Here is a 26,332-nt window from a genome sequence, read left to right on the forward strand (position 1 = left end):
CCTCATAACGCGATCTGGCAACCTCTTTCTTTAAAATGTTTCATCCCTGGAAAGAGGGTTGCTCTTTCTTCAAATAATTGGCGCGAAATTACGCTCAATTCCATTTCCGGAAGTTTAATTTTCTAATATCCCTAAGCTTATATGAGTTGTTTAGGGGGAATCCGGTTGAAGTTTTGTAGAAACATTCAGATTTCTTATGTGAATGCAAATGGGAATAATAAGGAAATTAAGTCTTAATGTAAATTGCAAAAATTTACCCACTTGTTTCTATTTGATCAGGACCTGCTGTGCTGAGTGACCGCATTTCGCTCGCGAACTGAGGTATTTTTTAGTATGTTTCGGCACTCAGCGTCTGCGGTCACACAAACGCCAAGTACGTGTCCAAAATCATGAATCGAAAGTAAATCAACAATGCTGCTGCTGCGAAACGCAAATGTTCGCTAAACTCGTGAAATTGGGATTCGGAATCACAGGTGCGAAAACAGACCGGTGGGGAAATCGGATTCAGATGCACTCCGTCGGCGAAGCGCAAAACTACTGAGCACGCAACAACAAAACCCAACGAACAACAAAAACAGTTACAGCCGATAGCGACAGCAACAGCAACAGCAACAGTCACAACAATAGCAACACTTGCAATAAAACACAATGACAACACGCACAGTGCAGAGAAATCTCTGGGCTTCTGCTGTGGTGGTCCTGGTCCTGCTCCTGCTCTGGACGGACACCACCAGAGGATACTTTGCAGCCATCGACGAGGCGGAGACAAGCAAAAACTGCTTCTGCGAGGTAGGTTTATAATAGGATATTGCATATAGTAACGGTATTAACGGTAGTAACGGTAATCAGGAATTAAATCGATTTAAGCCAGTTATTTAAAATATATTAAGAAGTTTATTTCATCATATTTTGTATATCCTTTAGCAACTATTACTGTGATCCTTGAATATCCCTATATAGCATTTTATTATCTTAGTATAAAAGTTATTCGTGCTAACGTAAGTTTTGGCTTAATTATATTACAGTATGTGAAGTACACTTAATTATTTATACAGTATTATGTATACAGCTATAGTCACTTACATTTTTATGGGCTCCGTAACAAAAGATCCCATTTGTATAAGCATACCTCCAATACCCACCGCAACTGTATGATATTTATATATTTCGCAGTTGGAGGGATCTATAAACGACTGCAGCTGCGATGTGGACACGGTGGACCACTTTAACAACATGAAGATCTATCCGCGACTGCAGAGCCTGCTGGTGAAGAACTTCTTCCGCTTCTACAAGGTGAACCTGCGGCAGGAGTGCCCCTTCTGGCCGGATGACAGTCGCTGTGCGATCCGCTTCTGCCAGGTGGAAAACTGCGAGGAGCAAGCAATTCCCCAGGGCATTAAGGACAAGGGAGAGCACAAAGAGAAGGCCGCGTTCAAGGTAAGTTTCCGGGTATTTCCATTACCGAGCTATCGCCTACACTACGCCCCTTATCTCATAAATTTTTTTTCCTAAATCGGTGGTACTCCACTATCTACCCAAGCACTCAATGAGTTTGCAGTTGATTTATTATTATTCGAATATTTGCCGATCCACAAGAATGAACCGAATCCGTAATATTCAACTGAGCCTACGTACGCTGGTAATGATGTGGCCTTTGATTTTGTTTTGCAATGCTGACGTGGTCTTTACATGTCATCGAGCATTCATCCGCCCCTTTTTAATTGTCCACTTATCTAAAATATCTAAAATATTAATCACTTTCTAATAAACTATACCACATAGTGAACAAAACACTAAAATTCTTTAGAAAGAACGAGGAACAAAAGCCATTATATATTAACAGATAACTCAAAAAATTGCAGTTCAATATATATTTTTAGCAGCAGTGTATCTTATCTTCATAAACAAGAAGCAATTTATACTCGCACATTGCAAAAAGAAACAAAACCATATTATTAACCAGGTATGATATAAGCGTATAGATAATTGTTTATTCCGATTATGCCATTCGTGAACAGCTTTATCAGTTTGGTTAAAGATTACTTAACGCTCAATGAAATAATGACTGACTTAAAACTTAAGCTCGGTTGTTTGCACATCTGCTCACCTTACCTTACTGACTTCCTCATCTGGATCTTGTCTTCACAGTACACGCGGGAGGCGCAAGTGGGGGGCGCAGGCTGCTCGGATGGAGAGGACTTTGACAGCTCTCTGGGATTCCTGGACACGAGCATCAGTGACCAGGCGCATCGGGAATTTGAGCTTTGGGCAAAGCACGACGAGGCGGAAGAGGACTTCTGCATCGTGGATGATCATGAGGAAGGCTCCCAGTATGTGGATCTGCTCCTAAATCCCGAGCGGTACACCGGCTATAAGGGCGAGTCGGCACATCGGATCTGGAAGAGTATCTATCTGGAGAACTGTTTCGGTGGCAACAACGAGACGGCTAACAAGTTCTCTAACTACGTGCCCCATTTGGATCTGCGCGATGTGTGCTTGGAGCAGCGTGCCTTTTACCGCATCATTTCTGGCCTCCACTCTAGTATCAATATTCATCTGTGCTCCAAATACCTGCTGTCTGAGTCGAAGGACTTCCTCGATCCGCAGGGAATCTGGGGTCCCAATGTAAAGGAGTTTAAGCGACGCTTTAGTCCAGAAACCACAGGCGGTGAGGGTCCGCACTGGCTTCGCAACCTCTACTTCATCTATCTGATAGAACTGCGCGCATTGGCCAAGGCAGCTCCTTATCTGCGGCGGGAAGATTACTACACAGGCATCGCGGAGGAGGATGAAGAGGTTAAACTAGCCATCAACGATATGTTGAGTGTTATAGAGTGAGTCAAGGGTTTCCTCTTCTTGCACAAAGATTTTAATGTAGCTTCATTTTGCAGAAACTTCCAATCCCACTTTGACGAGAACGCCCTCTTCAGTAATGGGATTGCTTCTATTAAGTTCAAGCACGACTACAAGGAGAAGTTCCGCAACATATCCCGCATTATGAGCTGCGTGGGTTGCGACAAGTGCAAGCTGTGGGGAAAGCTGCAGACGCAGGGATTGGGTACTGCTCTGAAGATTCTCTACTCAGAGAAGCTCAATCTGGCCACGGAAAGCGGGTTGTGGGACAAGCCGCACATCGAAGCGGATCCCATCTTCAGGCTGTCGCGAACGGAAATTGTAGCTCTATTTAATGCTTTTGGCAGGTGCGTCTTAAAGGGTAAAGAGACTTTTCTGGAACATATATAACTTCACATTTGCTTCTAGACTATCTAACAGTATATACGAGATGGAGAACTTCCGGCGCGTGCTGAGGTAACCCATCCAGTCTGCACTAACCGAGTGACGAGCCGGATCTCATTCGCCTCACATGAGCCACGTAGTAGTTAATTCATACGCACATCGCTGGGGGTGCATCTTGGGCTTCCTCCTGAATGCGGTTTCCCTCCCATAGTTCGTAACATTTTACCGGCCAGAGGCTAGCAACCCCAGGATAGCTGCTTCCCTGTACATACAAACTATTACCCTAGGCTACTTGTACTTTAGCGCACCGTATCACCCTAAACCAAATGACAAAAAAAGACCATGAAGGATGCAGGTGTTTATTGTAAGTTAGCATAGTATTTATTGTATCTGGAGGAGTTTGTGAGCGGAACTTAATGAGCAAGTAAACGCATTGTGCAATAACACGACCTTACGACACAAGGACCTAAAATAAATTCTGTATGTTTTGAAACCCCCTCTTTAACGTCTCCATCGATACGGGTCCTAGCAACCAAGTTGTTTGCCGTTCCAGCTGTCGGCTTTTGTGACATTTACAAATTGCTATCCAGTCGATCTGCACTTGATTGCTCTTGTGACTATATTTTCTGTGCGAAATGGTACTTCTTAATGTGAAACGCGGAGACGAGGTTATCTTCCTCTATGAGACAAGTGTTACAGAGAAGACCGATACTGTGCTGCGCGAGCTTGTAGCTCTCCACAATGGTCAGCTCAAGATTCAGCGTGTCTGCATGGAGATTGAGGAGCTGGCCGAACATGGCACCATGTTACCGGCTGAAATGATTGGCCTAAACGAGGAGCAGAGGGAGGAGCTCAAGCTTAAGGATATCTGGGCGGATAAGTGCATACCGTCGGGAGGATTCACTATCAACAAGGATCCGCTCCTCCGCCGGAATGGACAGCAACCCACGGAGGCGATGCAAAAGGTCCTGGCAGGTGCCGTAACCGATGCCAAGGCTATGGTGGATCGGGTAAAGTATTGGAAATGTAGATTTCTACTCGAACTTTGAAGATATTTAAAAGCCCGAAACTTAGAATCGTTAATTCTAACTGCTTGCCAACATTCCCTTTAGCGCCTGGCTAAATCCTCAAAGAACTTGACTCTAAAGATCGTTGAGGAGGCATTGAACCTCCTGCGTGGTGCTGTCACTATTGTATATCCCATGCAATTGCCGCCACACGACACCATTCGCATGGAGTTCACCAATACCGAGGATCTGACTGGCACCCAGGCCTCCAAGGAGGTCATCGAGCCCTCCAAGGCGCAGTTCTGGTTTGCAGGACGCCAGATGCTGATGGGGAAGCTCATGAGCGACTACTTGGGTCAGAACGACAAAACCAAGGTGGTTTTCCCTATGATATCTTACCTATTTCCGCCATAACCCATCCTTGTACTTAACCAGGTGGTCGTGAAGCTGAATCAACTTGGTGAAGGACCACCGGGACGCGAGGCCGTGATCTCCGAACCCTTGCGTCGCCAGATGATGGCCGAGGCCTTTCGCCGCCAGGAGGAACTCAAGGTAGGACCTTTTTTGTAGAGAGAATTCCAAATGGTGTTTTATTTGCTATAATTCGAGTATAAGTATATCAGATATAAGTAGGTACTGTTGCTCCACCGGTTTAACTAGTTTAAGAAATCGCTGAATATTGCATAGCTACAAAGTCGAGAGTTAAGGCGAGACGGATGCCTATATCCTTGGTCTGTCCTGGTGCTTTTTCTTTTGCTTCGTTCAGCAGATGTCAGTTGGTTTATGCTATATAATCTATATAAATGCAACTTTGTCTAAGGCGCATCTGCTGCAACGGTTAGAATGGGGATCGGGTAAATAAAGCTCGGCCATCCCGTCGTTGTTCATCTGGGGGCTATATGTCCAGTATATATGAATGATTATCCTTATTCAACCATGAAAAGTTAAGATCCGTTCCATTTATCTGTTAGTTGGTGTAAACGTTGTATAAATGCGCTGAGTAGAATTTAAATTCAGTTCCCCTTGTACAATGCACAGGTCTTAAGTTTGGTGCTGTTTTCTATGGTTTTCCAGTAGTCCTTTCTGGAATCCTTTTGTTTTTCGATGCGACTTGCACGGTGAGATGCGGTTAATCCGCTTAAAGTATGACTAGTGGTTTCTCCGGGACATCGCACGTAGTGGCTTTCTCCTGATCCTGGTCGAAGTTCTGTTCTGTAGTGCCCGAATCTCCGGCGGGACTGATTGGTATCAGCGACTTGGTGCTTCCGATTAACTCTTGGTTGTCCAGCGGTAGTCCGTGGTCTGACATTTCTTGACCATCCACTGCTTGGTGCTCTAGGTCTACGACGTCGTCGTCTGTATCATACATCTGATCCTGCTGCTTGTTGGCTAGTCCTGGGCCAAAGGGACCATCATTATCTGAGTCATCGCCGGCACAAACACAACGCATCTTAGCATCGTCCCCCACCTGGACAAAGGTAGAAATAGAGTATAAATTATACATGATGAAGATGGTTTTCTTGCGGAGTAAGCCACCCACCTTTACGGACTTGGTGATTATACATAACGATATAGAGGAGATCACAAAGAGCACAATGGGCACAATCAGCGAGACTACAAGTTCCCTGTAAACCTTGTCCAAATCGTAGCGTGCAACCACAAACTCCACATTCGAGTCCTGTAAGAGGCAATATAAACGTGAGGTAAACTGATGCCAGAGCTGGAATTCAAATGGTGTGTATTCCCCAACAAACCTTGTTGTAGTAGCACTGGTAGCGTGACTGGGCGGTATTGTTGTCGCCATCGTTGCCATAGCGAGCCACAAAGTCCTTGCACTCCCCACGCAGTGTGTTCACGCAGCCCTCCAGGTTGATGAACAGTTTCTTCCAGCTGTAGATGGTCAGGTTGGCCTGATTGGGTAGGTACCTCTGCTCGGGATCCACCGACCTGGTGCTGTTCTCATAGATTGCCCAGAACTGTGTGAAGTTCATGAAGGGAGCGGGCAAGGTGTCGTGTTCCAGGAGGGTTCCATTTATGCAATCCGTGGCACTTTCGGAATATCAGATTGTGAGCTGTTACTGTTTCCACTTTTTCGTTTAGACTTACGTGATGCGATTGTCCGACTCTCTTGTGACTGTGGCACAGTTGGTCAACAGGTTGCCATCATCCTCTTTCCAGAACTCGAAGGGTTCGATACGCACGCCATGCTCGGATCCTCGGGCCTGGTTGAAAGCCACTGCGTTCTCACAATCGGCTGCAATGAGATTGTCCTCCTGAAAGGATTAATGTCTTACTACCATTTGAAATTTTACTCCATCTCCAGCTTACATGCATAATGAGGGTGTTGACATTGGTAGTTGTTATCTTGGAACAGTAACGATCGCAGCTGAAGGGCTTCTTGATCTTGGTGCAGTGCACCCCGTGACACTCGAAGAAGCCATTCAGCTTGGTGTTATCCTTCTGCGAATTGACCGTAAGTCCGTCGGCCTTGTGGTGGCACAGGAAGAACTCCGACATGTTCTTGCAGTGTCCTTCGGTGAAAAGCAATCAGTTAGTGAACATTCACAGGGTCTCAAGCATGCAACTTACCATTGGAGCAGTTGAAGACCCCTCTGATGTTGTTGCAGGCGGTGCCATTGTTGCAATTGAACTTGTTCAGCCGACTCAGGTCAATCTGTGGGGAGAGAATAAAGAAGGATAATGGCCGTTCGATGATCGTTAAACTCTCGTGGCGCCAAGTGGCTATTAAAACTGAGCGGCAAATACTTTACACGCCTCATCGTCTTTCCACCAGAAGTGGAGGAAGCAAAGTATGAGTCATGGCACAACTTTTCCTACAGCAGGATGCCCAAGACGATGACGTCTTCCATTAGTTTGCTTGGTTTAGGGCAGTGCTACAGTTGGTCACAAAAGTTTACCAATTGTCGTTTCGGAACTATTTATCCTAGGGAGGTGCTATAAACTCACCATGGCGCACGATGTGTTGGTCACTCGGGTGCAGTTGTTCAGCTGTATATCGGTGCCGTTGCGTCGCACTATTGAGTGGATCTGGGGGCAGAAGCCACTGGTCTTGGTCAGGCACCACTCGCCGCAGGATGCCCAGGGGCAGTTGTTGGGCATCTGGCGATCCACCGTCTGGCACATGACGGGATCCAGCTCGAACCCGGATTTGAAGGCCCTGAGAACAGGATCTATTTATGAGTGGGTTACCAACGGGGAGGCTATAAAGTAGATACCCACTTCAGGGAGGGCGAGTATATGGCCACGCTCAGGTAGACGATGGACACGCAGGACAGCACCATGGTCAGCTGGCACAGGCAGATGGCGCGACAGATGCGCGCATCCTGTTCGGGAATCACCCGCGGTTTGTCCTTGCGCCGCCCCATTTATCCTGTACTAGTACGGGGTCTCCCACCTGGTAATGGCGCCTGGCTGTGGGTTCAGTATCTAATTCTCTGCTAATTTACGACTTGTTGATTTGGTGGCCCACTTCCGGCCCTGCTCCTCCTGCCCAATGCGGTCCTATGTATTGTCACCCTACGCCGTTCTCAAGGTGATTCCTTTTTGGTTTGGTGGGTGGTGGTTGCTTTGGTGGGTGGGTGGTTTTTGGTTTGTTTGTGGTGGTTGGTGGGTGGGTGGCTTCTGCTGTTCTATTTTAGTTAGCTTGGCTCATTGGAATTTAAAATCACTCGGACGTGCGGGAAAGCGATATGTGGAGTGGCAGGTGGGGAACTGGGACGTCTGACGTTCAAACGCCGCCAAGGCGAGATTCAACCAGTTAAGGACTCGTCCAATTTGCTTTTCATTTGCGGACGGAGTTGCCACCCAAATTATACTGAGTTTACAGGGTTGCGACTCGCCCTTTCACGCATTTCATTTAAACGTTTGTTTTCGTTTATGCACACACGAATTGGCACTCTGCGCGAAAAGTGCAACGCATAAACGCAGTAAATGTTTGATGGATGAGTTCTGATTGCTTGAAGGCGCCTATTTGCCCGATTTTCGCACGTCCACTCCCGACGGCAACTGAGTCCTGACTGAAACCCGGAGCGGAAGGAGTGCGTAATGCCAGGACTGCCAAAGGACACTGCGCACTTTTACTTTTTCTAAAGCGAAAGCGAAAGTGATGGGGCCCAGGCCAAAATAAACCCTTGAGTGAAATGGAAACCGGGACAGGGATGGAGCCAGCTCAACAAACGGTTCCGGATCCTGGGAAGCACGCCTGCGCCTGGAGAGGATGCCCCCTCCCCACCAGCGTGTCCTTGTTTTGCGCTACTCTCGCCCCGAATTCGCTAAGTAAAAAAAACAGCTTTGGGTTTTGTTTAGCATTTCTCCACATTTGTTTTGGTTTCTTTCATTTTTGAATTGTTTATTAAATAGGCCGTTAGCTGGTTTAATTTGTTTATTGATAAAGACACGTTAAGTAAAAAATTTTAATCGTTTTGCATTCAAATTGGTTTGTTCTTCGGTTTGGTTTGTATGATTTAAAAAATTCTCATAAGCAACGTGCGTTATATCGGTTCTGCTAAGCTATATGTATACGTATATATATCTATATATATATGTCTATATATGTATACTGTTATAATCCGTTTAGATGTTGGTTTTTACATAAGATCGTTAAAACTATTTCAAAAATGTTGAGAGTGTCCCAATGTGAGCGTGTTGTGAGTGAATAATTTGGTTCCGCTGCTTATCCCCAATGAATTGTATCTGGTATCTTGTGGTATATCTATCTTTCTGGGTTTATTTCATTCTGGAGTTCGTACCGCCCCGTTTCTATGAATCTTCGCCGAGTTTCGCGGCCTGGAGCGGATTCGGTTCTATACAATTGTTTGTTTGATTGGTTTTTTGGTTTTCGCTTCCGTTTTAGTTAGTTTTACGAATTTACTTAATATTTTTATGACTACTATCACAATTTGTTGAAAACAAGCGACTCATTAATTGGTATTGGTATTATCTCTGTGAAAATCGAAGTCGAGATTGGAGCATCGCGACCGCCTCCAAAAAAAAAAGCCAATTGAAGCCAACAAAATTTTCATATAACTAGCATAACAATATGATTGCAAAGTTTATGTTAACAAATCTCTTGAGCGCTAAATGTTGAATAAAATGGCTGAGAAAAAGTTACTCCTTCGGCGATGCTCCGCTTGATTTATATATATATATATATCGTCCGATGTGATGGCAAATGGAATACTATATGCTTGTATATATATATCTAGGTAAGCTATGTGTGGTACAGACTACAAAGTTGAATTTGCTATTTGTTAAGGGCTTTAACTAATATTATTTTTGCTAGTATTCCATATCATCATCTTCGTCACTGTGACACAGAAGTTTGCTAGAATTGGAATGCGATTGGAACAGATTTCTTAATCAATGCTAGTCAGATTAAAGCGGTATATATATATTTATATATTGCTAAATAGATTGGGATAAACGGATCATGCCATTCTAGAATAGAAATTAACAAACATTTCTAATAGATCAAAAGAAAAGCATGCAAAAACATTTTCTAAAGCCATTCTAGTATAAGATCGTTTTAACTTGAGGGTATTCGATATGTTATTATATCATTATGGACTATAGAAAAAAGGGAAAGGGAAATGCTGCGATCCCGAGTGTCAACTAATTAATTTAAACATGAAAGAAACCTTTTGTAATTTATCTGTATTGCTTGAGCCTATAACTTTAATATTTTGAGTACATTTCTTGTGAGTTTTGATTGTATTTCTTTTTTGAGTGATCGTGTGTATAAACCATACAAAATTCCTTTCGAATGGTGTTTTGCTTTTGTGCGATAAGGAAAACGAGACTACAATTGGAAATATTAAGGAAGGCAGTAATTGCTAAGGACACTTCAGAGTAACAATTTGTATTGGGTTTCAAATAGATGCGAGTGTTTTTTTTTTCAGTGGACTAGCTAGAACTTGGTGCCACACAATATGTGCAAGATCGATATATATCTGGATCGATGGATCCAGGGATTATATAGCAAATACCATCGCACTTAACCTATCACAATACATTTCTGGGGATCAAAGGTCGGGCACTCGCGGTTTGATTAGATCATATTCAAAATACATTCAAGGACAACGACTTTTCCGTGTTACATTTCATGCAGTTAACGATCCTGAAAGTAATATAGAGTAGTATAGAGAAGATAACAAAAGCTAATAGAATACAAAGGCTATTGGGAAGTAAATAAACAGGGAAACTAAGGGTTACATTCGTGGTTCGACTTATGGATTAGGCCAATTTCTTAACGATTAACAAAAAGCAGAAGTTATACATTCATAGGAGGATACAGCATGACAAAACGGCTTTTTGATTCTCGACAATATCTTCATACAAGGCACAATGAGTACATGGTCCATGGATCTAGGTGTGTAATTTACAGATACAGATACTGATACGGATACGGATACGAATACGAATACGGGGGTTTTAAAATTTGCCAAACTTTTCGCAATGAATGAGAACAAGATGCGGGACAGCTGGTACGGAATAGCACTCACTCTTCCTTGGTCGGGAACTTCTCGGCGTAGACCCGCGAGGATTTGTTGCATGCCTTCTCGCAGCAGGGGCAGTACCAATAGCTGAGCACCCCGATCGAGATGGCGAAGAGCACGTTCGGTATGATCAGTGACAGGATCAAGTGGTACAGGTTGTTCTCCCACGAGTACCGACCGATGACCACCTCCGGATACGCCCTGCTGTAGTAGCAGGGGAAGGGCTCTCCGATGTGCGAGAACCTGGTAAGGATTCGGGTTAGGAATCTCGTAGTGATGGGCTCCAGCGATCTTCTCACTCACCCATATTGCCTGGCAAATATACTGCAATTGGTCGTGGGTGGATAGCCACAACCCTCTGAGTTGATCAGAAACTTGGTATAGCTCACATCCCAGTTGACCGTGTCTAGGTCCCGAGGATTGCGCTCCCATTCGCTGAACGGGATGCGCGTATAGTTGACAAACAACTGATGGCACCTGGGAGTAAGGCGAATATGTATATAATGTATATAATAAGGCGTACTGAGGACCGACTTGGTGAGTGATGAGGTGCAGCCCTCGCGGCAGGAGCTCCAGCTGCAGTTCTTGATGCCCTCCGCGTAGATGTGGTCGATGACGATGCAGGTCACCGGCACTGGATCATAGTCCGCTATGATCGTTGAGATGGCGGGGTCCACGACGAAGGGTATCAGGAAGAGGAATGTGAACACCGACAAAATGGCAGTCGTACCTGGGGGTTAGAAGCATGACAGTTAGGCAGGGTATTCAAGAAGTCAGGTTGCTTGTAAACAATGCAGCGGTTGTACTTCATTTGGCAGATTCTATATAGATGCCCAGACCGCTGCTTTATGTACAAGCAGTTTTTGCCACCCGTAATCTCACCAAGGCACACGGAGGTATAGAACTTTGCCTTCTCGAGCAGCGTGTCCATCTCGATCTCCTCGCGCTTGGCCTTGATGGCGTCCACGCATCCGCTCCCCGGCCGCACCGGGGATTGGCAGGCGGAGCGCATCGAACCGGATGCGGATCCGCATCCCGATCCCGCCGAGCCGCACCGGCTGCTGTTCAGGCTGATCTTGCTGGCGGAGAGCGTCTGCGCCGAGAGTGTCGGACTCGCCGGCATCGACGTGGTCGTGGTCAGCGTGGAGCTCTTCTTCATGGCGGAGAAATACGGTTCTCTTGGTTTTGGGTGTGGGTTCGTGTGGGGTGCTTAGTTTGTAGTTGGATCGGTAAAAGCCTTTAAAATGAACACCGCTAACATTCGCGCTTCTACAACAATTAAGATCTCGCTTGCTTGGGGATCCCTTAGCCTAATCTTCTAACAATCTCCTGCGCCCATCTGCCTTATTTTTATAGCCGAAATGGAAAATGTATTTCTTATTTTGTATTCTTTGTATATTAAATCGTTTTGTTTTTTTTTATTATTATTATTTTTTATCTAAATTAATGCTTATTATGTTTTTGTGTTAGCCTTTTGGGGTTAACTTATTTTGCTTTGACTTTATCGACTAGTTGTCGTTTCGAGATTTTTCTTTAGATTTTTGATCACGCATCCCTCACTCTAAGCCATTTTTGAATTTCTCTGCCCTCTCTCCCGGTGACTGAACCTTGTTCTATATCTTCTATATCTTCAGCCGATTCTGGTGGTGTGGTGTGTGTTGTTGTGGGTGTATCTGTGTGTGTGCTGTGCATGTGGGTGTGCGTGCGTGTGTGCGTTTACTCCCTAGATAAAACTAAGTTCCATAATTGCAATAACTTTAAATATAACCTCGCCCTTAAATCTCCTGCTATATCCTACAAGTCCTGCAGCCTCTGGCCCTATTCAAAAAAAAAAATATTAAATTAATCCCGAACTAAACAGTCGAAAAATATACTAATATTGTCTTCAGATCTGCCGATCGTCGTATCTTGAGAATGTCAAGCGCCTCGCATTGGGTTTCGGTCTGTGAGATTCAGTTTGTCCTGGTTAGCTCAGTAGTGTCCTTGCAAGCCTCTGAGGTGTGGTCTCTGTGTCTTTCTGTGTGTTGGGGTGTCGGAGTGTCAAAAGTTCGATGGAAGGATTACAAAGAATTTCAAGTTGCTCGATTGTGTTCCTGACTTCAGCTGGTGCCCAACTCCAATTATTGCAAAGCGAAGACTCCCGTCTGGTGTGTCGGACTGTCTTCCTGGAGCAGAGGAATGCCTGGAAGATACAGTACTACATGTTAGTACAAGAGATTAAAGCATTAAGGGAAAGTTAAGGAACTACCTAAGTTATGGGTTATAAACTATCGCTCTTCTAAACAAGGAGTTAGGATGGGTATAGCCATTATTTCTGTTCCAACTTTTCTATTGGAAAGTAGGAAACTGGGGGTGTATAGCTCCTGACTATTAGCTCTTCTGTTCTAGTATCTATTGATGTCTTATAAGGTGGAATAAATCTAGAGACTGTTCTACGTTCTATGGAATTCGGAACAAGGGGTATTGAGCATAGAGACCTAGAACACCTGGTAGACCTCTCACATGTGGGCTACCGCAAAGACTGCAAGTCGTCAGAGAAAATTCATTATAGAGACGAGATGTCCAGATATTAGAGTACCGAAATATAGAGCTTACGTGACGGATCTCATAGGGCCATAACCTCATCGCCGCCGCCCCCGCCCATGTCGCCATTGGTGGGTGCGCCCACGTTGTTCTTGTTCAGGACCGTCTCCGTGTCCACACATCCCTTGAACCGCATCTTGGCATCGTCGCCCACGTAGACGGTGGTCTGGCACATGATCAGGATGGAGCACGAGACCACGAACAGAACCGATGGCACCACCGAGGCGAACACAAACTGGCGATAGGTGACCTCCAGGTCGAAGCGGGCCACCACCACGTCCTTCTTTCCGGGCGAATAGAAGCACGGGAAGCGGGCCCGGGCATTGTGATCGCTGCCATCGCGCCCGAAGTCCTTCAGGAACTCCTTGCACTCGTCCATCAGGGTGTTCACACACCCCTCCAGGTTGATCATCAGCTTGGACTCGTTGGAAATGGTTAGGTCCACATCGGGGGGTGCTATCTCCGGCACTGGAGTGGCCACCGACACATGCAGGTGGCTCAGATATGTGAAGTTCGTCAGATCGCTGAGCATGTTGGTCTCCAAAGTGGAGCCATTGATGCAGTCCACCGCATCCACCTGGTCCGAGGTGTGCCTGATGAAGTAGCACGATGTCATGGCCACATTGTCGCTGGATTCATTCCACACCTCCTCCAGGGTTTCGGCATTGATGGCATTCTGGCACTGCGACAGGTAGACCTTGTCCCCGCTGAGGACCACCACGTTCTTGTTCCGGGTGGGTATGTCCACACACCTCCGGTCGCAGTTGTAGGGCGTCCTGATCTTCCGGCAGGTTCCTCGACTGCAGGAGTACAATCCGCTGATGTCCATGCAGTTGATCTTTCCCCGCCTGCCGGAACACTTGACTGGCGCATCACTATTGTGGAAGATACACTCGAAGGCATCCGTGATGTTCAGGCACTGGCCAGCGGTGCAGTTGAAGGTTCCCGTGAGATTCTTGCACTCATCATTGATGCACCTGGCCTTGTCCGCCCGATCCTGGTCGATGCCGTAGCACGTTTTATTGGCCGAGTTGGTGCAGTTCTGGAATATGAGATTGCTGCCATTGCTACGTAGATTCACGTAGATCTGGATGCAGGCTCCGGAAGTCTTGCTCAGACACCACTCGCCACAGCTGCCCCACTCGCAGTTGTCCTTGTTCACCGCCCGTGTGGTGGTGCACATAACCGGCGTGGGATCAATGCCGCTTTTGAAGGCCCTGGTGGAGGGCATGTATATGGCAACCGTGAGGTAGACCAGAGCCACGGAACTGAGCACCAGGGTCATCTGGCAGATGCATATGGTGCCGCATATCCGGGTGTCCTGCGGCGGAACCACCAGGTCCTCAACGGGCACCTTTTTCTTGCCCATTTCTCAACGCTCGACTACCCTGTAATTCCAAGTAGCAAGTGGGTGGTCACTGGTGCCTCCTCTTTAATCCCTGTGCTGGTTAATCCCTCGCGTGCAATCCAATTAGAAGCTCGTCATGTCGGTTTTTAGTCTATCGATTTAGCTGCAAAATTGCGTGGGCGGTGTTGTATGTTGTGCGGTTATATAACCCTGCGTAGGTTGAGATTTTCCTCCGACTTTTCTATGGGTCCACAAAATGGGAAAATTGGTAACTCGGCAGGCTGCGCACGTTTCCAGCTGGAGGACACGTTCCTTGGATAGGCCACAAACCTATCGATTTTTGGCTAGCTGACCCCACAGAAATTCACTTTAATCACTGGGCCCATCCATACGTTGGTTGCATCACGTGCCAGTGGGTTTCCCCTTTCAGTTTTGGGGGGAGCAAATTCACACAGTTACAGGGATTCCGCTCGTTTACACAATTATCTGGTTAATATTGGGATTTTTATGATTTATGTACAATTATTTGTTAATTCTTGAGCAGTGCTGTTCTATGGCAATTATTTTTTCCCTTCGAGTTACTGGCAGCTGGTGGCTCGTGACCCAAGGCTTTCTGCTCCGCACTGGCGACTGCATTCGGCTCGGCTTTGAGTCTCCGGATTTCACAGCTCTCTAGCTCTCCGGTTTCTCCTCACTGACCGCCGACAACATGGCACACATCGTGGCGGGTCTCGTGGAATTCGCTACTCTCCGCTTTTGGCATAAATCTCGGCTCTGCGCGCGCACTTTTATTGCAAAATCAATAGTTCCGCATTCACATATTGCTGAAAAGAGCAGGCCACCCCTGCTGCTCCATGAATCCCCCGCTCTCCAGCTCCAGCCCCCGCTCCCCTGCCCACGCCCGCCAAGTTGGCTCCGCTCGGGCCATACCCATTCCCAGCCAGCGTTCCCATTGATTAAGTCGGCCTCCACATGGCCAAGAGTGCAAGTGCACCGAGTGCGCCATGTGCGGGAACTTTGTGTTTGCTCCAGTTATATTCCACCACCGGGCACGCCCCCTTCCACATTTATGCGAAAATACAATAGCCCTATTCGGGATGCATCATTCTAAAAATAACATAAATTGCACTTCCGACAGGACACATTTTCAAAGATAGATATGTACTACTTGAAAAACAAATATAATTGAAAATATATGAACTAAATCGGGAGTATGTGGTGCTTATCTTGAAAAAATATTAACTAAATCGGTAGTATGTGGTGGTTAAGTATGTATAAACTTAATATTATACGTTGCTAGCTCTTTTTGTTTTCAATGTTCTAGAAACTTATAATAAATAAACGAATAGAAAAGTATACGAAAAATTGTTCTATATTTGCCAGTAACTAAATCACAAATTCAATAACCGATTAGTAAATTATCTACACTACGGAAAAAAAGGTAAATAGTAATCTGGCTACAAAAATCGCTCATGTGGCAAGATTGTCAATTGAAAAATTGCAATCATTGGATTTATGGTTAGAATACATGGCTTATGCTTTGCAATAAACAGGTATACATGCTGATCAAAGAAATTGAGATATAAACAACAGCAAAATGTCCAGTTAAAGTGTACATCAAGAGGTTAATGGGATTAGTTTGGAAATAGTGGGGCGTATCTTTGGATTGGATAGCCCAACCTTATCAGCGTGCCAGTATTGAAGTACAAAATGAGTTTGGCGAAGCCACTTCCTCCGTGGAGCTCCCGATTGTGTGTGATGTGGCTTAAGATCCCGAAATCCGGGGAAGAAGCATCCGCCAGAGATTAGCTACATATGTGGAGATCCCTAGGCGGGACGCCCTTATCCCTCCTTGATGGGATTTCCCCAGGACGAGGCAATGATCCGGATGGTGTTTCCATTAAGTTTCGGCCCCAGCAGTGGATTCAGTTGCGCCAAATAGCAGCACAGCCAGAAAAGCCAGCAGACGACGGCGGTCAGGAGGAAAATGCAGCGCACCAGGTCATCGTGCGGTTGCTTGGTCATCAGGATGGGTCCGTACTTGGCCACCGCCGCCCAGAAGACGGTGAAGAAGATGATCGTCAAGAATACTTCCATGGCTGTTGCTAATTTTCTCCACTTTCCTTTTTTTGCGTTAAATTAAATTCTGTTTTTATTAATCATCTGTGCTGGCGGAAATCTACTAACGCGTCTCACCGAAATCCGCTCATGCCACCCGTTGCCCAACACTAGCACACTCAATCTCTTTCAACACTGGCCAACAGTTGGTTTGGCGGCTTAATTTAATACTTTTTAATTACTCTAATTAATTAATTATTGTTAAAAAGGGTTTTTATTGGAATTTCATTCTACATTTTATTTTGCAAAAACAATTGTAGAATTGGTTCAAACATATAGATAGATAAAGATATTTGCTTCATTTTTTTCTATTTAAGGCGATTCCATAGCTTTATTTTAAGTTTCAACTTCTACATATAACGATTTTTTTATTTCCGTTCATGTAGGAAATTATAATTGCCTAGCTATTATTACTGAAATTATTATGGGTTGACCTTTTATAAATTTCACAACGAAATCTGTTTTTTTTTTTAGATTTAATATACCTATTTGTAACTCTATTTATAGGTAAAGTTTCGTGATTCCACTACAAACCTATTAAAAATTTATGTCAAATACTGAATGAAGGGATCTAAGAATGACGCACTTTGTGAGTGTTTGGGAGATTGGTAGACATAGTATATACACATATAATATTCTTGGCATGATGATTACAGGGTATCACAAGATTGGTTACAATGTCCTTTCTACTGACACAACCACTGAACACGCTCCACTTTGGTTTTATCAGGGACCAAATGGAATAATCAATGGCCGCAGGGAGCAATTCTAGTTGCATGCCAATCAATGGACAGTGCGCTTAGAAGTAGGCAACGATTTTGAGGGTCATCGAAGGATCCTGCATTCGATTACCATTTTCAGTTTCTCGTTCAGTACTCACATGTAAATTAAGGATGTTTCAGCTCCGAGGTTTATTTACGTTCCTGCTACTGGGGCGCGCACACACGTGGGGAAAGGGGTTTGTTGGACTTGGGGGGCAGGTTAACCACACCAATACACTGGCAGCAATCGCAGTCACAGTCACAGTTGCACACAGTGTGCCTTCAAAATCGTTTCATAACCCGCACATGGCTCACTCTTCGACGGAACTCTACGGTTTATTAGACCTTCTTTTTGATCCTTAGCTAAGCAAGTGCCACAATTGCTGCGTTTCTGCACTTTTCCACCATTTCCCCGTGGCTGGGCGAGCCGAGAAAATTCCAAACAGGAGAACTCGTTACGTTTCCCTGCTGTTTATGCCACTTCTGAGTTCTGACACTTCTCAGCTTTTGCCCATCGGGGGCCTCTCTTTCTGGCGGGGATCGCTGGGCGCCTGCGCCGACTGGCTTTACGTCATCGCTGGCCGCTGTTGCTCCCAGCTGGAGAATGGAAGGGAAAGAGCTTTAGCCAGTGATGCTGAAAAGTGCTTGGTCCAAGAAAAGTTATGTTAGCTAAAAGATCTAAGGGTTTGCTAAATGGTAAAAAATAAAAATGCCATTGCAAATATGGCCACAGCGATATTGTAAAAACATTTTTAGTAAGGATTGTATTTCCTTCCGACCCAATTATGTTTAGTGGCGCAGGGACCAATGCTAGGAGCCATTTTATGCCTTTTCCGTTTAATAAAAAATCGCCAAATTCAACCTAAAAGCTAAAAGTATAATGCGTCAAAGTATAATTCGGAAATTCCAAAAAGGGAACCCTGAAATCATTATTAACATCATGGCGCCCAGGCAGGCGGCAATACAAGGCCAAGTTATTTGGTGCTTTTGCTTCAGAAGCTACAAATAGCCAAGCTCAACACATACAACTTGCTAGATTAGCCAAACGAGGGGAATTTTTAGTGGCTCCTACAGCACATTCCTTGCGAAAGCAGCTGGATCTAGCAGGTTATTAGCCAAATGGGCAACGCAGGACTGGAGCTTGTCGGCGGTGCAGGAGAAAGCTCCGCTCCGAAGCTCCAGTTGGACGTGGGCCCTTAATTCCGCTGCAGCGTTGCCAGTGGCAGGCAGTCCTTTCGCTGAAGAGTTCAGCCGTCGTGTTGTCGCCTTGCTCCCTTTTTTGGTTGTCGCCGTCGTTGTCGTCGCCGTCGCCGTAGTAGTTGTCGTTGTCGTTGTCGTTGTTGGTCTGTCACTGTATTGTTGCCACCAAAGAAAGGCAAGAGGAACCGAAAATGCCACGAAAGAAAATGTGGAGCGTGAATGTGACAATTGTTCAGCGCTAGCAACTTTTGACCCCGTGCGCAATCAGGTCACCATTGTTCCGTTCCATGGTAAACAGTGGTTGCCCAAAGAACAGCAAATGTGTGCTGGTGATTTGTGATTGAAAATGCGTAATCCTCGTTCCGTTGTCATCGTGTTCACCGCGTAACCTGAACCTTGAGTAAACACACACAGGCGCAACTCGGACACTTACAAACACATACAAACTCACAAACGGGAGCACGCAACTCTACGTCACAAGAACTTGAAAGAGATGTGTGGGGGGCAGGGGAGGGCTTAGAAGTGGAGAGGCCCCAACCGAAATACCTGAAAATTGTAGTTCAACTACATTTAATTGATCTCCAAGAGGTGGGGGCCCAGCAAGGTGGTTCTTGTAAATCTTTTTATATGGTGCCTCCTAAAAAATCGTTTCGTGCTAGGCACAAGGCACAAGAAGTGGGCTCTGCTCTAGCCCACTCACTCACTCCTTTGGGAGGTCCTTTGCCGCATAATTTCGATTGGAGCTGGCACTCTGCCCCTCTCTTTCTCTCTTTTACAGACCCCCCCTCCTAAGGCTCTGTGTATGTCAGTGTGTGTGTGTGTGTAAGAAGGAAGGGGGAGGGGAGAGCCTACTTGCATGTGCACAGCCTGTTTCCAGTTCGTGTGAGCTGGTATGTGTGTGAGTGAAAGCGTGCCAAATGAATTGAAAATTACATGTGGCTCCACTCTGTCTCCCCCATTCCCCTTCTGCCCCTCCCGCCCCTCTCGCCCCCCGCAAGTGCATCGAAGGAGTTTTATTATTTAAACACGACGAGTGCGAGTTGAGCTCATTGGTGCCGTGCCGCGTGTTTCCGTTTCGTAACACTCGGGGTTACATAAATATAGCCGTCGTCACCTTTGCGGGCTTTAAAAATATACACGAATTAACGGCAAAGCGCGGCCTAACGGTATTTTAAAACGCACTCACACTCTCTTACAGCCTTTGTGAACTGCACGTGTTAAGGATAGCAAGGAGAGGAAGAGAAGAAGAGCGTGCTGGAGAGAGAGAGGGAGAGCGCGAGGAATAGCCAAGCAAAGCAAAAAAGTGAACAAGACAAACAAAACTGTCCGTCCAGCATTCATTTTTCTACACACATTTCGAAAGAATGTAAATGTAAAGTGAAGAAAAACAGAGAGTAAGAGAGAGAGAGACCTCAAAACTGGCCATTGGCAGGCCAAACACATACACAAGCACACCAAGCACACAGGACACACGGGCCACACACGACACACACGCACGAACATCCAGTGCTTTGCCGCAGTCATAAAATAATCAAGAAGCAGCTAAATCAGGCAAAAGCAAGACGACTGCAACGTGCTGATGTTGACGAAACATCTCCATTGGGACGAATAAAGCAATTAGCAAAGGTTCAGGATTGTTGCCACCACACTGCCAGGAGGTGGAGGAGGAGGAGGCGGAGGAAGCTGTTGGAGATTAAGGATGCGGGATACGTGGGACTCGCACTTGGACTCCGTGGAGTATTTAGCCTAATCGAGTGATGCGATGCCGATGAACCGGAGCACAAAGATGCAGGACCCTCCCTGCAAAGGTCAGCTATGTGCGAGATAACGGGACACCGGACAGCCAGGCAACCAAGGAGAAAGAAGCAAAAGCAGAAGCAACAGCAAAAGCAAACGAAACGAGAAATCGAACTCTCCCTGTGATATAACTTGCACCGTAATCGTAATCTAGCTATTAGTTATCGTTATCGATCAGTAATCGCCGCAATTGTAAGCTAAGTTATCGCACTTATCGCCGCTCTGCTCCGCCGCCGCCACCGCCAGACCTGCGCCTAAAAACTAATAATATTAATAAACCTAAATATAACACACAATATATAGTAGACTTCGAACCCGACCAAAATCGAGCTAAAACATGGGAGACGAGCAGGACAAGCGCACCGGCAAGGAGAAGCTGCTCTTCTACACCACCGCCTTCTTCATCCTGCTGGGCACCTTCAGCCTGTTCGCCTTCCTCTTCCTGGTGCCCTTCGTCATCGAGCCCGCCTTCACCACGATCTTTATGCAGTTCGAGGAGGTACCGGCGCTCTGCGAGACGTACGACACGGAGATCTACTACGGGGCCAAGAACTGCTCGTGGTCGTCATGCCGCGAGGGCTGCACCAAGGACATCTACACGTGCACCCAGATCCGGGTGAACTACCGCCTCAATCTATACAACTACACCGATGAGTTCAACTTCACGGAGTACCACATCAATCTCAAGGAGTCGGAGCGCATCCTGCCGCCCGTCAAGCGAACGGATCGCTATGAGAGAGCTCTGAGGAGCGACTACGAGTACGATAATCTGGGCGGGGGCACCGGCCTGGACATCGACCTAGGCGGCGGGCGGCTGGAGCAGCTTAATTTTGGAGATGCCGACGGTTCCAATGGCTACCTCATTGAGGATTCGGAGGACACGCGCGGTCTCAGTGCTTCGGGAACCCTCATTCCGGACGAGCGGAGGCCCTTCGACGAGATCTCCGAGCTGAACGAGGGTCTGATGGGGAACCGTTCCATGTACTACTATGTGGGAGCCAGGCTCTTCCCGAACGTAAAGGGCTGTGGCTACCCGCCAATGCTCAATTGTACCATCTGGCTGAAGAGGTACACCAAGATCGGCATGAAGTTCCCCTGCTACTACTCCAAGGTGGACCCGAGCCTGGTCATCAGCGACCTGGACTACTGGCAGAACACCCTAAACTTGGTCTACTCGATGGCCATTCCAATACCGTCGTTCATCATCTCGGTGATTTATCTGACGTACGCCTACTTCAAGATCTACAACGAGGACGAGGAGACGGCGCCGCTGGACAAGAACGCCGAGGACATGGACATCGATGATATCGATGCCGTGGATGACAGCGATGGTGCTGTGCTGGCGGACAATGTGGCTGGCAGCCAGATCATCAACATGGACTCCACTACCAACGACAGTTGTCTGGAGGGTGTCCTGCCCAACGGTGGTCCCGGCATGACAGCCTCCATATCGCAGGGTGGCTCCGTCACCACGCCTGGTCCGTACATCGCGCAGAGTCCGGCGGGCTCGCAGATGACGCCCAACTCGGAGATCAACTCGTTCGGTCACCAGCTTAAAGTCCAGATGGCCGACGAGCTGTCGAGGGACTCGCTGGAGAACGGAGTTATCTCCACGTCCAACTCAGTGCAAGGGTAAGACAGGAAACAGACAGGGTATTAACTTTGAAAGTAAGGAAAGGATTCGATAATAGGCGTTTGCTTGGGAAAACAATATTACGTATACGTAAAAATTTGTTTGTGATATTTTGTAGCATACATTTATGCGCACAGTGGAAAACCCATAAATCGTGTGAAATAACTTCTTTTAGTCTTTAAGCTTGACGCTAACTTTGAAACTAAAATGTTCCCACATGTTTTTTACAGAAACTTGAGCAAGACGATGACGACGAGTATCTCAACTCCTCCTGGGCCGACGGCGGCAGTCTGAAACGTCAGGCGCATGGTCTGGAAAATGTTAGATTCCGATTCGGAAAATGAGCCGCTGCTGGATTCGTAGGCCGCCGAGCGGCCAGCCACGGACCACGGAGCAGGCGGAGATCACCGGAGCAGAGACCCAACCCGAAATATGAACTCATGAGATAAACGTGAAGCGATAACCCCAAGTATTTCTACCCGAAACAATCGACAACAACGCAGCGAATGCGACCGAACCTGAATACCTTCAGAGCTGTTAGCGGCACCTAATGAACTATGATAGATTATATTTACCTTATGAACTAGCTACTCGGACTCACAACTACACTCACACTCACCCACATGAAGCACGCTAGATAGCCGGAGTAACTCCGGACTGCCACACCCACTCAAAACTACAATACACGGGCATTATAGTATGTGCACAGTATCTGATATCTGGAGGATCGTAGGCGATTGGTACAAATACAATAAACATAGGCCGCATGGACTCGAGCATGGAGTGCTATTCATATACCTAGAGGAAAAACTATAATACTTATACACGCATATACAAATATTTACTTGAATTATTTTTCTATTCGCAACAATCGTCGTCGTCTCGAGGCAGAAACACAAAAAAACTCCACCACTACCCATTGCCCAACATCCAAAATCCAAATTCCAAATAGAGCAAATAAAAGCAAAAGAGAACAAGGCGCGCAACTTATTTACAAATCGATAAATCGAGGCGCTGAGGTTTTTTAAATAATGTAATGCCCATTCAAGTGCTGCAACCCGTAATGCGTAAAAACAGAACAAGAAAAACAGAAGAAATTAAATTTAGCAAACGAAAGCATCGTGTATTTCATTTAAACGTAATGATAAACGAAAGCAAGTCGAATGCCTATATTTGAAGTAAATTAAATTAAATTAACATTAAATTAAATTAAATTAACGTAAATTAACTAACATTGTTATCCTTCAAATTAATGCGGATAAAACTCACAGCTTTAACTAACTGAAACGGAGGCATAAGATTTTTCTTCTACATATTTATTTTATTAAGATTATTAACGGATAGTGAATATTTATAGGTCCTACAAATGGTTCAAGCTATTCAATTAAAAACTTACAAATAAAATATTGCATTAAATCTTAATAATTTAGGTCTGAAATTAAATATAAACTAACGTTTCCTTTTTATATTACAAACAAAACCGAAAACCAAACCAAGTCATTTCTAAACTCGAAGGCGATTAATCTCGAAATCGAAATTCGATGCCTAGGCGCATATAGGAGCATCCGCATCAGCATCAGCATCTGCATCCGCATCAATAAACTGCACTTTTGCGCATATTGTATCAATGATAGGCGGCAAGAACTACACAGAAATCGTTTGTTTTTAACGACAGTTGGAGATAGTTAACGAGGGTCAAGCAATGGCAACAGAAGCGCAACTATTAGCTAATATCATGTAAAACAGACAAACAAATAACAAAATGCTACTAGAATTGAAACCAAATACATGAAAATCTCGAAATAAATACGCATTTAGCAGCCTAAGTTATCATGGTGTTTTATTAAGCGTTTAATGGTTCATTTCTGCAGCTATGAAGTAAATTTTTTTTATCACGATCAAAGATCATAAATTTAATAAATGATATTCACAATTTAAAATTTTGCGCCAACAATTTTCCCTACCCGCGCATTTTACAACACTGCCCAACATTAGTGAATGGCACATAAGAAGAAGCAATCAGCTGTTGTCGTTTTCACCTGTGCCTCTAGCAATGTGAAAATCTGCCCAAAAAGTTCTTGTAAATGTGCTGAAATCTGCATCACGGCTCGCTAACTCTATACAGGCTATCTCTCAGACTATATATACGTTCGATCCCACGGAGGAGCTCGGAAAACGTCGCCGAAATAGAGCAAAAACTGGTCTGTGGACAAAACAACCTACATCGTCGGCAACATTTTTTTTTGTAAACAAATAATTTGCCTTGGGGAAAAACTCAACTAGCTATTAACAAATGCCGTTCAGCTGAGAAAATTGCATGGAAAAACGCGACGATGGACAATAAGAAGGATATATACAACCTCTGGGTGCAGTACACGACAAAGGTAAGGTTCCAATTAGAGAAAATCGAGTGATAAGAAGTCGGATTTATGGGTTGCTAAAGTGGCGGGGGGGTGCCGCTTCAATTGCGGGGGCGGCCGCAAATGTTTATAGCATTAGTCACTGCAAGTCAAAACGGTTTTGTTTATCAGCACTTGAAGTAATGTAAACAGTGTAATGATTATATAATCCCGGAGAGGCTCAAACTGAATCCTTCTCTCTCCCTCTCTCTTTTCATTTCAAGAACGATGAAACCCACTTCCGGCAATTTGTGGCCCGCTTTGTGGCCATTTGGAGAAGCCAGCTCCAGCTGGACTTTCAGGCGGAAAATTGCCCGATGTGGCACGAGGTTCAGCCGGATAGTGGTCCCCACCTTGGCCGCCTGCCGGATGAACTGCTGCCCGCCATCGGTAAATTCATCATAGTAGCCAGAGATGTGTGCGAAACGGAAGGTAAAATGGAAGAGAAGGCCATCGAAGAAGTGGCCATACTCGTGGACTGTCTAGTGATCGTGTGCCGGCACTTTGACAATATACTGGCCATCATCAAGTATGAATACAAGCCGAATTTGATCGCCATACTTTCCAGGGTGTTCAAACAAGTATGCAAATATCTTATACATATTGCTGGGAATTCTAAAAATGTACTTATCTATGAATTCTAGCAAATGGAGCTGCCTCAGAGCGTGCCCGCTATAAGCCACCTGTTCAGCAGTTTCTCCGCTTTTCTGGAGGTCATGTATGATCCATATCTGACGTGGCGCAGTTTTCTGCGAGGACAGTCGGCGGACTATAGTCGTCTTTCCTATAAGCCCCACTCCGTTCATGTGGAAATAGTACCTTTTATTTATGGTAAGATGAGGTGATGGACTGAGCCAGTGATGGAGTGTAACTACCAACCGCCGTAACAAGCCTAATGTAACAGATTTCCCACCTAAGTTTATTACTCCAATCACTGCCCCATAATTGTTTGGCCCACTAACATTTCGTTTTGCTTTGCAGATTGCTTTGAGGAGGAGAAACTCATCCGATATGCGGAAATTGGCGAAAGCCTGCTCAACATCCTGGGCGCTGTGATTTGCGGCTCGCAGGTAGCGCCAGAACGCGTCTCCAGTCCCCTCCTGTCTAGTCCTTTTTCTCTTAAGAACCGTTTAATTATTAACCTCACTTCCTGACAGCTTACCTTTCTGCTCACTGCTTTCGCTATTAATGTACGTTAGAGCTCTATCATTTTGTTTCCATGTCCTATTTCGTTTCATTTCGTGTATCGTTGATGTGGCTGGACCTTCTCCAGCTGCAGTTGAAAGTGCAGAAGTCTCTAAACTCGACCTCGACCCTGACAAATAGAAATACTAACGCTCTAACCACTTCTTCACTTGCCCCCTGCTCGGGTGATGGGCTGCTAGACTGTGATAACCTGGTGAGTGGTGGAACCATCTGTTGTCCCGATCATTGTTGTCTCCTAACCGTTGCCCATGCATGCCATTGCTTGTGTGTCCCATGTTCTGCGTTGCATTCAACCCTTATAATGGTTATTTTGGTCTGATCAGCGCAATGGTATGAAGGCCATTTGCCCCGCCACGGTGTCCATCACCATGAGTATCCTGCGGCAGTGGGAGAGTGCCAATAATCTGCGCCGCGTAGCTCTGCAATGCTATGCGCTGATGGTCATTGTGCTGCAGAAATCTAGTCCGGAAGAAGTGAGTAGCCTGCCCTATCAATTACACAGTAAACTAATCACATATTCACTAAACA

At 45.7% G+C, this 26,332-nt stretch overlaps 8 protein-coding genes across 17 annotated transcripts in view; 4 read left to right on the forward strand and 4 right to left on the reverse strand.

The window, feature by feature from the left end:
* The first annotated feature begins 306 nt into the window (after window positions 1–306).
* On the forward strand, window positions 307–3,730 carry LOC6543681 (ero1-like protein). Its single transcript, XM_001971813.3, has 5 exons — window positions 307–789; window positions 1,174–1,437; window positions 2,149–2,834; window positions 2,892–3,200; window positions 3,262–3,730. Exons 1-5 carry the CDS (start codon window positions 649–651, stop codon window positions 3,311–3,313), a joined length of 1,452 nt encoding a protein of 483 aa, XP_001971849.1. The 5' UTR covers window positions 307–648; the 3' UTR covers window positions 3,314–3,730.
* Window positions 3,731–3,872: 142 nt separating this feature from the next.
* Window positions 3,873–4,814, forward strand: LOC6543682 (cilia- and flagella-associated protein 298). The gene is made up of 3 exons (XM_001971814.1): window positions 3,873–4,247; window positions 4,350–4,619; window positions 4,680–4,814. The coding sequence occupies exons 1-3, from the start codon at window positions 3,873–3,875 to the stop codon at window positions 4,812–4,814; spliced, it is 780 nt and encodes a 259-aa protein (XP_001971850.1).
* A 17-nt stretch (window positions 4,815–4,831) lies between these two features.
* Window positions 4,832–8,603, reverse strand: LOC6543683. The gene is made up of 8 exons (XM_001971815.3): window positions 7,485–8,603; window positions 7,212–7,422; window positions 6,834–6,918; window positions 6,573–6,775; window positions 6,351–6,517; window positions 5,999–6,293; window positions 5,785–5,922; window positions 4,832–5,712 (listed from the first exon to the last, which is right to left on the reverse strand). The coding sequence occupies exons 1-8, from the start codon at window positions 7,628–7,630 to the stop codon at window positions 5,383–5,385; spliced, it is 1,575 nt and encodes a 524-aa protein (XP_001971851.1). The 5' UTR covers window positions 7,631–8,603; the 3' UTR covers window positions 4,832–5,382.
* A 72-nt stretch (window positions 8,604–8,675) lies between these two features.
* On the reverse strand, window positions 8,676–18,076 carry LOC6543709 (protein tipE). Of its 2 annotated transcripts, XM_015157825.2 has the most exons (6): window positions 17,689–18,076; window positions 11,642–12,941; window positions 11,294–11,489; window positions 11,063–11,236; window positions 10,766–11,002; window positions 9,545–10,380 (listed from the first exon to the last, which is right to left on the reverse strand). In XM_015157825.2, exons 2-6 carry the CDS (start codon window positions 11,916–11,918, stop codon window positions 10,323–10,325), a joined length of 942 nt encoding a protein of 313 aa, XP_015013311.1. In that variant the 5' UTR covers window positions 11,919–12,941; window positions 17,689–18,076; the 3' UTR covers window positions 9,545–10,322. The 2 variants fall into 2 exon arrangements, with proteins under 2 accessions (XP_001971852.1, XP_015013311.1); XM_001971816.3 differs by lacking the exon at window positions 17,689–18,076 and having other exon boundaries at window positions 8,676–9,588; window positions 11,642–11,941.
* On the reverse strand, window positions 12,721–15,394 carry LOC6543710. Its single transcript, XM_001971817.3, has 2 exons — window positions 13,355–15,394; window positions 12,721–12,941 (listed from the first exon to the last, which is right to left on the reverse strand). Exon 1 carries the CDS (start codon window positions 14,709–14,711, stop codon window positions 13,365–13,367), a length of 1,347 nt encoding a protein of 448 aa, XP_001971853.1. The 5' UTR covers window positions 14,712–15,394; the 3' UTR covers window positions 12,721–12,941; window positions 13,355–13,364.
* Window positions 16,045–16,922, reverse strand: LOC6543711 (V-type proton ATPase subunit e). The gene has a single exon (XM_001971818.3). It carries the CDS (start codon window positions 16,785–16,787, stop codon window positions 16,533–16,535), a length of 255 nt encoding a protein of 84 aa, XP_001971854.1. The 5' UTR covers window positions 16,788–16,922; the 3' UTR covers window positions 16,045–16,532.
* Window positions 18,077–18,724: 648 nt separating the features above from the next.
* On the forward strand, window positions 18,725–24,025 carry LOC6543712 (protein tipE). Of its 8 annotated transcripts, none has more exons than XM_026978106.1 (3): window positions 18,725–18,912; window positions 19,968–22,198; window positions 22,430–24,025. In XM_026978106.1, the coding sequence occupies exons 2-3, from the start codon at window positions 20,904–20,906 to the stop codon at window positions 22,491–22,493; spliced, it is 1,359 nt and encodes a 452-aa protein (XP_026833907.1). In that variant the 5' UTR covers window positions 18,725–18,912; window positions 19,968–20,903; the 3' UTR covers window positions 22,494–24,025. The 8 variants fall into 8 exon arrangements, with proteins under 8 accessions (XP_026833907.1, XP_015013820.1, XP_015013819.1 ...); XM_015158334.2 differs by having other exon boundaries at window positions 18,726–19,059; XM_015158333.2 differs by lacking the exon at window positions 18,725–18,912 and adding an exon at window positions 18,951–19,098.
* A 174-nt stretch (window positions 24,026–24,199) lies between these two features.
* The window catches only part of LOC6543713 (neurobeachin-like protein 1), a 31,759-nt gene continuing 29,626 nt past the window's right edge, over window positions 24,200–26,332 (forward strand). Inside the window, exons 1-7 of one of the 2 annotated variants that reach the window (XM_026977544.1) lie at window positions 24,200–24,279; window positions 24,337–24,583; window positions 24,823–25,179; window positions 25,243–25,429; window positions 25,580–25,668; window positions 25,872–25,997; window positions 26,128–26,277. In XM_026977544.1, coding sequence (XP_026833345.1) covers window positions 24,533–24,583; window positions 24,823–25,179; window positions 25,243–25,429; window positions 25,580–25,668; window positions 25,872–25,997; window positions 26,128–26,277 — 960 coding nt within the window. In that variant the 5' untranslated portion in view covers window positions 24,200–24,279; window positions 24,337–24,532. Of the gene's footprint in view, window positions 24,584–24,822; window positions 25,180–25,242; window positions 25,430–25,579; window positions 25,669–25,871; window positions 25,998–26,127; window positions 26,278–26,332 lie in introns of both variants that reach the window. The other variant, XM_001971820.3, reaches the window with a different exon arrangement.

This window comes from Drosophila erecta, unplaced genomic scaffold (genome assembly GCF_003286155.1).
Source record: "Drosophila erecta strain 14021-0224.00,06,07 unplaced genomic scaffold, DereRS2 tig00000021-arrow-pilon, whole genome shotgun sequence".
In the NCBI taxonomy this organism is placed as follows: Eukaryota; Metazoa; Arthropoda; class Insecta; order Diptera; family Drosophilidae; genus Drosophila; species Drosophila erecta.

What these genes read in the sequence shown, in the direction of transcription:
- LOC6543681 (XM_001971813.3), top strand. Translation starts at nt 649, where the DNA reads ATGACAACACGCACAGTGCAGAGAAATCTCTGGGCTTCTGCTGTGGTG. An exon ending in AAGAGAAGGCCGCGTTCAAG is followed by an intron (nt 1,438 to 2,148) that starts GTAAGTTTCCGG and finishes TTGTCTTCACAG; the next exon opens with TACACGCGGGAGGCGCAAGT. An exon ending in GATATGTTGAGTGTTATAGA is followed by an intron (nt 2,835 to 2,891) that starts GTGAGTCAAGGG and finishes TTCATTTTGCAG; the next exon opens with AAACTTCCAATCCCACTTTG.
- LOC6543682 (XM_001971814.1), top strand. Translation starts at nt 3,873, where the DNA reads ATGGTACTTCTTAATGTGAAACGCGGAGACGAGGTTATCTTCCTCTAT. An exon ending in CCAAGGCTATGGTGGATCGG is followed by an intron (nt 4,248 to 4,349) that starts GTAAAGTATTGG and finishes CATTCCCTTTAG; the next exon opens with CGCCTGGCTAAATCCTCAAA. An exon ending in GTCAGAACGACAAAACCAAG is followed by an intron (nt 4,620 to 4,679) that starts GTGGTTTTCCCT and finishes GTACTTAACCAG; the next exon opens with GTGGTCGTGAAGCTGAATCA.
- LOC6543683 (XM_001971815.3), bottom strand. Translation starts at nt 7,630, where the DNA reads ATGGGGCGGCGCAAGGACAAACCGCGGGTGATTCCCGAACAGGATGCG. An exon ending in ACCAGTGCTACTACAACAAG is followed by an intron (nt 5,923 to 5,998) that starts GTTTGTTGGGGA and finishes TGCCTCTTACAG; the next exon opens with GACTCGAATGTGGAGTTTGT. An exon ending in TAATCACCAAGTCCGTAAAG is followed by an intron (nt 5,713 to 5,784) that starts GTGGGTGGCTTA and finishes ACCTTTGTCCAG; the next exon opens with GTGGGGGACGATGCTAAGAT.
- LOC6543709 (XM_015157825.2), bottom strand. Translation starts at nt 11,918, where the DNA reads ATGAAGAAGAGCTCCACGCTGACCACGACCACGTCGATGCCGGCGAGT. An exon ending in CTATACCTCCGTGTGCCTTG is followed by an intron (nt 11,490 to 11,641) that starts GTGAGATTACGG and finishes TCTAACCCCCAG; the next exon opens with GTACGACTGCCATTTTGTCG. An exon ending in ATATTTGCCAGGCAATATGG is followed by an intron (nt 11,003 to 11,062) that starts GTGAGTGAGAAG and finishes AATCCTTACCAG; the next exon opens with GTTCTCGCACATCGGAGAGC.
- LOC6543710 (XM_001971817.3), bottom strand. Translation starts at nt 14,711, where the DNA reads ATGGGCAAGAAAAAGGTGCCCGTTGAGGACCTGGTGGTTCCGCCGCAG.
- LOC6543711 (XM_001971818.3), bottom strand. Translation starts at nt 16,787, where the DNA reads ATGGAAGTATTCTTGACGATCATCTTCTTCACCGTCTTCTGGGCGGCG.
- LOC6543712 (XM_026978106.1), top strand. Translation starts at nt 20,904, where the DNA reads ATGGGAGACGAGCAGGACAAGCGCACCGGCAAGGAGAAGCTGCTCTTC. An exon ending in ACGTCCAACTCAGTGCAAGG is followed by an intron (nt 22,199 to 22,429) that starts GTAAGACAGGAA and finishes TGTTTTTTACAG; the next exon opens with AAACTTGAGCAAGACGATGA.